This window comes from Leucopleurus acutus (assembly GCF_964270905.1).
Source record: "Leucopleurus acutus genome assembly, chromosome: 9".
Classification (NCBI taxonomy): Eukaryota; Metazoa; Chordata; class Mammalia; order Artiodactyla; family Delphinidae; genus Leucopleurus; species Leucopleurus acutus.
In genome coordinates this window covers 10,596,558-10,609,435 of record NC_139144.1, presented here as the reverse complement: position 1 = coordinate 10,609,435, position 12,878 = coordinate 10,596,558, and the positions used below count along the sequence as shown (strand labels likewise).

The following is a 12,878-nucleotide window of genomic DNA, read 5'->3' as shown; positions in this document are numbered from 1 at the left end:
TTCATTTGGGGCTGACAGAAATGTTCTGGAATTAGAAAGTGGTGACCGTTGCCTGGCCAGACCCGGCCCCAGGCCCCAGAGGGACAGCTGCCCACCACGAGGCCGGAAGAGGTACCTCTGCCCCCGCCCCACTCCTTCCAAAACTCCTTTCCCTCTGGAAGCCCATGCTTTCCCTCCAGCCCCTCCTGAAGTACCTGCTTGGACTCCTAGAGCTACAGGACGTAGAGTCTGACCCCAGGAACACCCTCATTGCCACCATCAATACCATCGCCAAGAGAGCATCCCCATAAATGGCAGAGACCCATTTATGTAAAAGGAAGAGGCACGTGACAACTGTCTCTACAGAGACAAAATAAAGGATTTCCCCAGCTGCCCCTTCTTACAAAACACCTCCCTTTTCCCTTAATTCATGGGGAACTTTTCCCTCTTGAGGACCCCTGGGTCCGCTCCAATTTGCAGCCCTTTCCAAAGGGAGCGTGTGATAAAGTCACATCCGTGGGATCTGAAAGCCCACCCCCTCCATTCGGTAAGTCTGAAGAGACGGGAGGCAGGGTGACACTGCAACCACATCAGGCACGAGACGGAAGGAGGGGATGCGTGCACGTGCTGGGAGGAGGACGCTCACGAGCAGCTCAGCCCCTTTCTCTCTCAGGCTTTTGCTTCTGGTGGTCAAACACTTCAAGTCTGGAGTCATTCCCGTATTGGTGACATTGCCAAAATGCCTGAGCCCTGTCTTGGCAGAAATGCACCAGCAGGCTCTGCAGGGAAGGCTGCAGTCCTGCCCGTTATTGAGGAAGTTCTCCCCACGGAGGACACAGAAGGAAATTCACCAGATTGGATCTGAGCTTAACTCACCCAGCCAACGTGCCACTGTCCAGGCCGGGAGGGAAGCGGCCAGGAGGGGCTTGACTGAGATGCAATCTGGTAAAAGTGGGTCTGCAAGAGCTTTTAAACAAGGGGACAGGAAACAAACCCCTCCCCACGCCACATGTACACACGCTCTGAGTTCACTCTCATGTACAAGTTGTGTGACTTGGGGTTTTAGGGAAACCAGGGGGTCGGGCCCACTTCTAGTTTCATCTCTCAGAGAACCCACCAGTTGCTGGTTCCCAAGGCAGGGCGCCAGTGACAGAGTGCTCCAGAGACGGGATGCAGGGCATGGGCGGGGATCCCCGGGTGCCTGCTGCTACAGCAGGGGCAGCATCGAAGGGCAGGAGCGATGCCGACGCCAGTCATAAAGGGCAGGAGGAAAAAGTGAGAGCGGGAAAAACATGCACTTGGCTGGAGTCTAGGGAGGTACTGGAGCTGCGGGCAGGTCAACAGCCACCTGCCTTTCAGAACCGTGCCCCAGAGCACAGGACACGCTCGCTCCTGCGGTGGGTCCCACAGGACACGCTCACTCCTGCGGTGGGTCCCACAGGGATGGGGGCAAGTTGGGGGCCAAGGACCCCGGTGAAGTCAAGCCAACTCTCAGTGCCTCTGTTCACGGTCTGTCCTGGGGTGATGCTACTTAAGGCTTCTAGCCATCCCCGGGAGACTGACACGGGCTACTTCATGCAAACTCGTCCAGGACGACGTGAATTCTGAGTCGATCTCTCTGACACCACTTGGGCTAGAAAAGCAATGGATTCTGAGATGGCAGCTCAGGGCCGGTCATGACTCATTAACAGCTTCTGACATCGCACTTAACTCTTCTGACAGGATCCAGTCCATTTCAAAACGCTAACGCCCGAAGGACTTTACGGTTCTTAGCACAGATGGTGAGACCCTTGTATTTCAGATAAGATGTAGCCACGGCCCTCCATCCCAACCGCTGCCTGAAAGCCCTTATCAGGGGAGGATTAACTCTGGGTCAGGGGTTCACACCTGGAAGGGGACCTGGCAAGGCCAGGGGGTCAGAGGCTATAAATCAAGAGAGCACAAGGAGGGTGCTTGCTGAGGTCCGAGCGAGAGGCCCACCTCATCCATCTACACGCAGATGCCATCAGCATTTGACACAGCGTGGGCCGGGTCAACGCCGTCACTCTGCCCCGAACCGTCAAAGCCAGCCATGCTCGGAAAAGCCTGGCTGGGCGCAGGATCTAAGCAAGTTCTTCTCAGTCTGGATACAGAGAGTGGAGGCATTCAGTGAGTGGTGGCCGTGGCCAGACACTGATGACACATACACGCACGTGTGCACACACACACATACACACATGTACACCGATGAGGCAGCCCCTACGTTCTGGAAGCTCAGCCAGCAGCGTTCCCATTCTGCCAGCGGGGAGCCTGGCCTTGGACAGAGAACAGATCCAGGACCTAAGGTCTCATCCCCCAGGTTCCAGTGGACCCTCCTTCTGCTAAGTCGCCAAAGCTTGCTTTGCTTTTCCAAATCTCAACACCCAACCACAACCTCTGGGAAGAAATGCTTTCAAATCCACGTTCAAAATGGCAACACCTAAATGTCACAAATGGACCTGGCACTTCTAACTCTGCACACACCCGTGGCCAGCCGCTTCCTGACCCAACTTGTCAGCAGGCCAACTGCCGCAGGCTCTGCAGAGCGTCCTGCCTGGGAGAGTGAGAGGACTGCGTCTTATTGTGAAGGTGGTGAGAAATCTAAGTCTCCCCTGAAGCTCTGGGACAACTGTGGTCACCTGGGAGGCCGAGTCTGACTACAGGATGTTTGTAAGGTAGCAGCTTGAAGTAGCAGAACCAAAACCTGGGGGACGGTGGCCCCCGTCTATGCAACCTTGGATCCACGAGTTTTACCGGTGGCCAGAAACTCATTCATTGGTTAAAGCCAGGAACAGAGGAAAGGGGGGCACAGCGAGGCTTCATGCCCAACCGTGGGCTGTTCTGGAAGCTTCCCTGCCCCAACCCCTGAGCTGAATCTGGCGGAGAGTCTTAGTCATCTACCTCCTAAACAGGAAACCGCCTACTGCCCACCCAGAGCCACACCCGAGTCCAGGGTCTCCAGAAGCCTCTTCACTGCTGCCCTCCTGTCCGGGCCCTGACACCGCCCTTCACCCAGCGCCTGCCGCCTCCTGCAGCATGCCTGCAATGAGGCAGGTAAACGCCAGGCTCCCCCACGCCCCCTTCCCGCACCCCTGCCTACAAGAGCCATCTTCTTCCTGCATCTCCCTCGAATACACAGGCTGAGCAGCTGCTTCTCTTCCATATTTCCCTAATTCCTGGTACCTAGTCCTCCCAAGGCACATGGGGCATCTTATGGCCACTGCTGAGGTAGACAGAGAGATAGGTACACATACACACACTTGCGCACACATCCACATCCACACATGTACACATAAACACACACATGTACACACGAACACACATACACACCATGTATATCAAACACATACACACATATATACACATACACACATATGCACACGCACACATCTATACATACATATATACACACTCACATATATGCACACACACATATGCACACACACACATGCACACACACACATATGCACACATACATACACAAATACACACATAGGTATGTCTGCTTATTTTCTCTCCCTGAGCTCAACATAGCATCAGAAACACGGCAGCCCCTATGGAAATATGAGACGCGTGAAAAAGGGCAAATGTATGTAGAACAGAAAAGAACTCCCAGAGCTGGGGTTATCTCTAGGATGATCTAATTAAAATAGGCCATTTCAGACAAGGACGTGCCTCGTCGAGCGAGACAGAAAGAGCAGGAGAGCAGCCCCAGAGCCGCAGCCCTCGTGGGAGAGAGGGGCGGGGCTGTGCGCACTTGCTTTGCTGGGATCCTGCGTCACTCCCGGCCTCCAGCGGGGGCTCAACACTGCCTCTGGGCGTGGCACCCCGAGTCCAGGGACCCGTGCGGTGCGGTGGGCACCCCCCCAGCCATCACAGCCTGCTGGCACAACGCGCTCTGTGCCACGAGAAGTTGTAGCAGCAGCGACATTCATCGTTGAGCAGCGTCAGCGCCAAGATGAGAGACGGGAACAGAAAGGTTTTCTGGGTGGAACAGAAAAGTCACCAGAGCCGAGAGCAAGGCCCCACTTGGTGTCGCCATGCTGTGCTGCCACCTGACCGTGCAGGGAAAGACAGACACGTGCTTCTCCCACAGCTCAGGGTGCCACACACCTTCACCGACCTCATGTTAGACCAGGGTCTCCATCAATCTCTGGGCTTCAGAGGAAGTGATCACACTGTTGATAGGACCCCGTCATCTGAAGGATGTGCTCAGTGCCTCGTGCTGACCATTTCACTGCATCCTCTCAGCAGCTCTGGAGCTACACTATTCCCACCGTGCAGAGGAGGAAAGGACACAGTAACTTGTCCAAGGCCACACAGCACAGGCAGAGAGGCAGGAAAACAAACCCAGGCAGCTGGGGCAGAGCTGTGACTCTTAGACCTCCCTGGGACCGGCCGGTTGTGGTCCCTGGGCGCAGAGGACTTAGCCCCGTGGGAGGGACAAAAGGAACAGAAACAGTAAGTACAGCCAATGCCCATCATTCATGATTCCATATCTGAAAATTCACCTGCTCACTAAGAATGCCTTACTTGTAACCCTCAAGTCAATACACACAGCATTTTCGTGGTCACTCACTGACATGCACAGAGTGGTAGAAGTTTCCAGGGTCCCACACACAGGCTCGTAGCTGTGGTGGAACAAAGGGACCCCTGCCTTCTCCTTTCAGCTCTCACACCATAAAGCAGCCTCCTCCAGGCCTATTTCATGCCACACCTTTTGCATTTCCGTGCACTTTGTCGGTGCTTTTTCTATTTACAGTGGCCCCCCAGCAAAGTGCTGAAGCGCTGTTCCACAGAGCCGGAGGCCACGGGGTGCCTTATGGAGGAAACACGGGTGTAGATCAGCTCTGCTCAGGCATGAGTTACAGGGCTGCCAGCCAGGAGTTCAATGTTAATGAACAACCAATATAGAGTCGGTAAGGTGTCTTTAGACAGAACAGCGCTCGCTGCCCTGTCCTGTCACCCGACGCAAGTGGGGCCGCCCAACGCAGCTCAACTCCATTTCCTGGGCCCCGAGCAGAGGGTTCACCGTGCAGCTGGGGCCCCGAGGGCAGCGCCCAGAGATGGTCAAGCCCACTGGGGTAGACAGTCACATCTGTCCAGAAGCTCGCCACCCAGTGCCCTAGAAATGTATCTTTTCTCTTCAAACTGTCTAGAGGGGATTATGCTGTCTGCAGGCCTCACCCCGGCCCAGGGACCAGCAGGTTTTCAGCTGGAAGGATGAGGTTTGCACCAAATAGCAGTGGGGTCAAACAGGCCCAGACTTGAGTCCCGTTTCCACGGTCTCTGTCCTGCGTGATCTCGAACACACGACAACTCACTCAGCTTCACCCGTGATCACCAAGAGTACACAACCCCGAATGGCTATCAGGACCCCTCACCAATGTCTAGCTTTTGATTTCTCTTGGGAACCGCCCCCTTTATCTCTAAAATGGGTCACAGGTTCAATGTGGATTAAATAAAATGGCATAGGAGAGGCTCCGGCAGGCTGCCCCGCTGTCTGCCCTCACCCCTCCCAACTCCTCTCTCCTTGAAATAGCGCCCCACGAAATGCTGATGGGGGAGCGGGACCCCCATCGCCCGCCAGGGCCACAGAGCCAGGAGCAGAGGAGTGACTCTCCACAATGAAGACAGGACACTTGGAATCACTTGTCCATATCCTCACTCAGACATAACAGGGGGGTCAATGTCCCTGACAGAAGGCCACTGTGGAGGGTCCATTCCAGGACAGCAGGGATTTCCAAAGATAAATACAGCTTACGTAATGCTTCTGTGTGCGTGCGTTTTTTGGGTTTTTTTTTTTTTTTCAATCAGTAGGGACTAGGGATGGAAGTGCAGATAGAAGAGGGCTGCAGCATCATTTTCTAGCCAAAAGACACGGTTCCACAGGCTACCAAACCCTGGAGAGAGTTTTGCCCTGAAGGAAGCATGGCTGAGACTCTGTTTCCTGCCGGCCAAGGGCCCCCCCTTTGCAGGTCCGGGGGCCCAGCTGCGCCTTCCTCCAGGGACCCAAGCAAGGGGCTGCAGCTCCAGGTGAGAGCTAAGGGCATCAGGAATGAGTTCACCGATGCAGGTCAGCCTCACCGAGGAGCCCTGGAGAGCTGGGGGAAGGGAGGGAACTTCAGGAAGGGTAATGTTTCCATGTGAGGGAAGCTGTGTCTGCTTCCTGGAAGGTGGCTATGCAAGGGGCTGCAGGGCCTTGGCAGCAGGGGCCACAGAGGCAGCACTTAACAACCATGAGAACTCGGAACGCCACGTGAGTTCCACCGAGATCAAGTGCAATTGAGGAGGGGCCAGATCGGGGTAGGGTATTAAGGGGTACAAACTATTATGTATATAATAAATAAGCTACAGGATATATTGTACAACACAGGGAATAGAGCCAATATTCTATAATAACTAGAAATGGAGTATAACCTTTCAAAATTGTAAATCACTACGTTGTACACCTGTAACTTATATAATATTGTACATCAAGTATACCTCAATTCTGGCTTCCCTGGTGGCGCAGTGGTTGAGAGTCCGCCTGCCGATGCAGGGGACGCGGGTTCGTGCCCCGGTCCGGGAGGATCCCACATGCGGCGGAGCGGCTGGGCCCGTGAGCCATGGCCGCTGAGCCTGCGCGTCCGGAGCCTGTGCTCCGCAACGGGAGAGGCCACAGCAGTGAGAGGCCCGCGTACCGCAAAAAAAACAAAACAGTATACCTCAATTTTGAATAAAAGTAGATTCGAGCGGTCTAAGATAAAAAATCAAGAGCTCCTGGGAAGCCCTCTGATGGAACGCAGTGTGGTGGACGTACCTGGCACTGGAACAGTGCTTAGAGGTATGTGCAGATGCTTGACAGGGGCTCCAAGGGAGCAGTCAGGTGATGAAACCAGACAGGGGCCACCCCTGCCGTGAAACACACAGACGGCATTTAGAAACCGCGCCTGAAGTACGATAGGGACGCGGGCTTCACCTCTAGGCAGCAGGAGGGTCTGCATCGCAAAAATACTGACACGAGCCCAGACATCCCCGGTGGACAAGTAGAGGAGCCTCACGCCCCCTGGCGTGGACCGCAGACATCCCCAGCCGCCGGTCCCTGCGAGCCCAGAGATGCACAAAGATGGGCACTGGCGGAGGTACCCCCACAAGACTTGCTTTCGGCTATTTAATGTCTGGATGAAAGTAACTGGACAAAAATGTTTTGATTTTTCTCTCCCAAATCAGGTCTGTTCTCAATTGGTGGTTGAAAAAGACGAAAGGCCAGTGTTCTCAAGTGCCTAGAAGAAGACTGATCCCTCTTCTTTGAAATCAGCCTCCAGGGGCTTCTTTCTATAAACCTGGCAGATGCCCCCCCCCTTCATTCCTTTCCTCCTTCATGATACTTGTGACCCAAACTGCATATCCCGTGGCAAAGAGAGAATATGTTGGAGAGAGACAGATTCACAAAAACAGAGATTAAATGATGCAGCCACACAACCAGGACACCAGAGTAATGAGCAAACAGAAATAAAACCAAGCCTGACCCCCACGAGTGCCCCCAGACTCACGACGGCGGGGCTCCTGGACGGCAGGGCCCCCGGCTCCAAGCGGACTGCAAGGAGACTTCTGATCTAAACGCGCACAGGCTGCTTTTTCTGGGCCCCATTCTCTGGCAACTGACACAAGGTAACCAGACTCACCTTCACCGTCTGCACTCAGGTTCTCGTACGAGTCCCAGCGGATCAGCGGGTCTGCCGTGTTGAAGTCCACGATCACGCCGTGGTCGTTTTGCAAATGCTCACACCCTGCAGGGCGGTGGGACGGGGGCAAGTTAGTTAGAGAGAAGCCGGTGCCTCTGGGCATCTGCCAGCGATGAGGCAGAGAAGCCGCCGCATCTGAGTGTCCAAGCCCAGCCCCCTCCCACAAGCCCTCCAGTCATCAGAGCTGCTGTGCACTGTTTGGGATGAACTGAACAACAGTGAACACCACTTGGCAGAAAGCAAAGACGAACATCGGTCCTCCACCCCACCGGGGACGGGGCTCTGGGTGCTGTCTCTGCACTAAGGGATCAGCCGGACGGCTTGGCAGGTCAAGGACCCAGAGGATCGGCCTCAGGGCAGGTGGACGGAAGGGGCAGGTTTGGGCCCTCCCTCGAGGCTCCCTGATCATTCTGAGGATGTCAGGAGGGTTCGTACCCCACAGCCTTGCATTTAATAGTTCATGCCTAAATCTATGGCACTGGGCACAGAAGTAGGGTGCTTCTTTTCCACAGCTATTAAAAACTGAATTAAAACTTTCACGAGTATGGACCTTGGTGATGGAAATGAATCATTTGCCTCCACGACAAAGGGACTGATTTCTCTTTAAATGTATTCTTAGAAGAAAGGAGAGAGTCTGTTTTGCTCATAAATATTTGCAGTCTACTGTATTTCTAATCCTCTGTAAAAACATGTAGCTGTTTGTTGAGGGAGAAGTAAACAGGGCATCAAGACACAGCCCCGGTCCTAAGGTTGGGCCCTTCCTTGGGTGAGTCACACCACCTCTGGGGTCTTATTGACCCACATGGGCCCTACTGTCTCTAAGGCAATGCCCTCCCACTGTCTAATATCCCACTATTTTTTAAACTATATTATATTTCCAATTCTGTGCAGAGGTGGGAAGCCAGGCAGAGGCCCCAGCCTATGCATCGCCCAACCAGGTCAGCATCCTGCCCCCTGGTTGCAGCATTCTGCATTCTACCCACCTTGAATCTTCTCAGGAGTGGCTGAGAAGACTAACTCAATCTTCCCATTATCAGGAAAACGGTCATCTAAAAAAGAAATCTTATGTCAACAAATTTGGAGACAATGAGATGGGAAAGGGTGGATGAATTTTGTCCTCATATTCCAACCAGGACAACACCCTTCTCAAATCTCCAACAGAGCACCAATGACAGAGGAAGTATCAGTAGTTTCACCGTTTCTCTAGAAATTTTTCTTTGTTGGGTCAGTTGCCAGTCTTTTGTGAGACTGGTAATGATTTTGTCAATAGGTTGACTTACGGGTGGAGCGGGGGAGAACAGTGAAAGAAACACATGAGGCCGCCGGGGGTTGCCCGCCGAGGGTCCACTCCCCACACCCACAGTCTGGACTCGGGGCAGGGACCTCACCTTTGCTGGCGTTGTCCAAATCCTCCTTTGCAAACACAAGTCCATAGCCCTGAACAGCCCCGGTGTGAAACTGCAGGCGGAAAATGACGTCTCGGGTGGCCGAGCGGTACTTCTTGTGGTAGCACTTGACCTGGGGTAAAGAGGGTGTGTCCTCAGGGGAGCCCGTGCCCGCGGAGGGCGCTTGTCGGGGGGTACACAGGCCGCTCCCTTCCAGGAGGGGCTGGGAGTGCGCGCAGCCGCCAGCAGCTCCCAACCCAGGAGACGGGCTGCAAACGTCACCGCGGCTTTGGTCCTTCCGGAGGACACCTGTGCTGTCCCAACAGGACAGGAATCCCACAGTCCTCCGTCCTCAGACGGCCCACACCTCTACTTTGGAAGACAGCTGAGGAATGAAATTCCGTGGCCTCTTCCTCCTCGTTTCATCTAAACTCTCCACGTTTCACCTTGAAGCCTTTCTGTTCTCATGAAAGGAGGAGGTGGTCACCACTTTCTGGACTACGCTCAATAATTATGTTGTGTGCTATAATTCAGAGAGAGAGAGAGAGAGATGGCGAGAAGGGCGAGGAAGGGAAGGGGAAAGGGAGAGAGGCCTTGGAATTGAAATTCCACTGCTGGGTTGTCCAGACATCCTGAATGGCCACTTGAGACCAGTCTCCAGAATCACCAGGGATGTGATTTGAACTCAGGCTGTGGCTCCGTGGCCCTAGGTCCCTGGGAGCAGCTCAGGCCCCTGGAGTGACTGTGCTGCTATGGAGGGTGGAAGCACCCCTTCCTGGCACGTGGCAGGGAAGGGTGGGCAGGGGAGGGGCCCTGGCGTCGTTTCCCACCTTTACACGGGGGCCTCCCTGCCCCTGCCTGAGGGGTCTGTGGACGGCGCTGGCCACGAGGAGGGCTCGAAGGTCATGGCGGGGTGGCGTGCTGCAGGAGAGGGGACCCTTCCTCCCTCCCACGGCAGGGCAGGGCTCCTTTCCAGGGTCCCCAGGGGTCCAAGACCAGAAGCAGGCTGGATCTTGACCTCAGACACTCAGCAGAGGTGGCCACACTCCGTGCACTGAGCGTGCCCGGGAGGAGGGGAGTCTGGAGGTGCAGGGATCTCAGAGGCAGCCACGCTCACAAGAGAGACTCTGCTCGGAAAAAGCTGGGCTTCAACGATTCTGTGCAAGGTCACTGACCGTCCAGACCAGCGATGCGGGAGGATGCCTCCGGTGCCCGGTCTATAACCTTCACCAACCAGTGAAACCACCAGTCGAGAGAAAAAATAAAGGCCCAAGGAGCCGCGGCCAGCGTGTCAGGAACTGTGCCCCTTAGGGTGGACCCAGAGGTCGTCTACCTTTGTGCTATCTACAAGGGGACAGTCTGATGAAAAAACGTAAACAGACCGTCAGGGGAGTGTTTCACGTTGACACACACGAGCTGAGCATTGACGAGGCGGGAGGTACCAGGCGGCCTGTGCACACGCGGCCGGTGGGGATCGAGACTCAGGCCTGGCCTCCGGCCCCTGGCCAGGGAACCGGCCAATGAGAATTCTGCAGAAGCGTGAAGCCTTCAATTTGCTTTCCAACGGCAAATGGATCGCCGGCCGCAAGTCCTCTCCCGCCCCGTCTGGGGTCTCTGGAACCTCAGCAAGGCCCCCTCAAAGGCTGTCCTCTCAGCCTTCCTTCCAGAGTGTGCTACCTGCATCCTCACCCCTCCAAGGCCCTCGCCCCACACTGACCGCGCTGACCGCTCAGCAGAGGTCCCACACGTGCTGCGGTGGAGCCTCCCACGCAGAGGACGTGCCCATCTCTGTGGGGTGATGGACCCCCCCCCCACCTCCGTTTGCCTTTTTCCACTGGTACCTTGGAAGTACGAGGGAAAAAGGGGAGAAGACTGGAGAAAAGGAAAGAGGGTTTCAGGCGCGCACCAGTCTGGCCCCTAAATCTTTATCGATACTGAGGGGAACCGAGGCTGTAAAATAGCCCAGCAAGGCCTCCAGAAGCTGACATCCACGGAGGTAAGCAGCCCCAGGCCAGCCCACGGGGCCACGCTGTACAGAGCTGCAGCTCCCCCAAGCTGGCCCCAGGCGGGCACGGGGGCGTCGCAGGCACTGGGTAAAGAGGCACACGCAGCCTCGGGCAGCGCAGAAGGCCCAGCGACAGCTCCCTTACAGGGACACCTTCTCCTGCTCTGAGTTAAAGGGTTCATCTTGCAGACAGCTCTTGACGGCAGCTCATGCCAACCAAGAGCCCCCGGGCCCGGCTCCCACCTTCCCCAGAACCCAAGACGTTCTGTGGGCTCCCCTCCTCTGGTCTCACCATCACTCATCACAGCAGACACACACACGCGCGTGCACGCACACACACACAAATCCCAGCCCACTCCAGGCACCGGGCAGGGGAAGGCAGAGGTCACCACACGCCCTGGGGCACGGGAGGGACAGCAAACGGGTTCACCCTCCCTAGGCTGCTAGCTCCCAATCATTCTGGGGCACAGGCACCTCCCCAGGCCCAGCACGACTCTAGCGTCTAAAGACTCCCAGTTTTTCACACGACAAGGGTTCAGGGTGGGAGGAACAGAGGGGCATCCCACTGCCGCAGAGCAGCCGCCCTCTGCGCCCACGTGCCCTCGCCGCGGGGTTTCCGGGGCTCCTGACACCCCTCGCTGGTGGAGACCTGAGCCTCCCATACTCCCGCCCGTTGTTTCACCGTGGACTTCTCTTCCCACTGCTCAGGATGGTACCCGCCATCCCCTCCAGTCCTCCTGGCCACCTCAAGAATGACCCCCACTGTCTCCTGAAGGCACAGAAAACCGCAGACGTCTCGGTCACATGGGGTCCTGGCGGCTCCAGCTGGAAAGGAGACGGACCCACCCAGCAGGAGCCCCGCCCGGGGGCCTCTGGCACCCCCTGCAGAGCCAGCAACAATGCATCGTCCGCACCAATAAATCTTCGTAGCATCAGTGACAAGAGCCCAGAATCAGGCTCCCAGCACTCCATGGAAAGAACCGTCAGCACTTTGCTTCACAGTAGTGCCCAACATGCGCCTTTTAAGGTAGGAAGTGCTGGTCACATTTTGCACCAATTAGAGATTGAGGTCTGTAATACCCCCTTCATCCCTCCAGCTTAGCAGTTCTGTTTACCTAGGTCTCCCCAGAGAGTCTCTAAGAGCACATCCATCCTCTGCCTTTGGATCTTAGAGGATCTGCATTTGAAACAACAATTTCAACCCGCTTTGCTGGTGGCCCCGGCGGCTGTCTACACAGGCGTCAAGGAATGTGCGTGCTCGAAGACGATGCTACAACCGCACAGGCCTAAAGGTTTAATAAGCTGGACGGCTGCCTACCTAAGTCAAAACACCTGCAGTATCCAGCGCCAGCACTAACCCTGATTTCACTTGGAGGTGAAAATGATTGCAGAGGGTGGCAAGGCTGAAACTCACTTCCTAAACCGTTAGTAGGTCAGCAGTACTGGCTGTGAAGGAAAACACGACTAGATCCACTGGGCTGAGATGCAGAACGGATCAGGCCCGATCCAGGTCCAGGAGACCCACGGCACAGCGACGGAGAAGGCTGTACGCACAGCAAGTCCCAGGACAAAACGGCACAACAGCAGTCCTTTAACGACCCCCGCGGGAGCAAGCCCAGAGGGGCCTGCGGACGCCTTCATCTTCCGATCTTACGTAAGTGCCCTTAGCAAGAAACAATAAACTCAGGTGCTGTTTGTTTGCGATGGCTCCTTGAGAAAGGTCCCCTCTGTTTAGAAGCCGGGTCGCTGGAGCCAGGTCACGGA

The 12,878-nt window shown here is 55.6% G+C and overlaps 1 protein-coding gene across 2 annotated transcripts in view; it reads right to left on the bottom strand.

Moving 5' to 3' along the window:
* TNS3 (tensin 3) overlaps positions 1–12,878 on the bottom strand; it is a 224,120-nt gene that overhangs the window by 87,054 nt on the left and 124,188 nt on the right. For both annotated transcript variants that reach the window (XM_082846490.1, XM_082846491.1), the window contains 3 exons: positions 9,113–9,242; positions 8,708–8,773; positions 7,665–7,769 (listed from right to left, as the gene is read on the bottom strand). In XM_082846490.1, the coding sequence (XP_082702616.1) occupies positions 7,665–7,769; positions 8,708–8,773; positions 9,113–9,242 (301 nt within the window). The remainder of the gene's footprint in view (positions 1–7,664; positions 7,770–8,707; positions 8,774–9,112; positions 9,243–12,878) is intronic.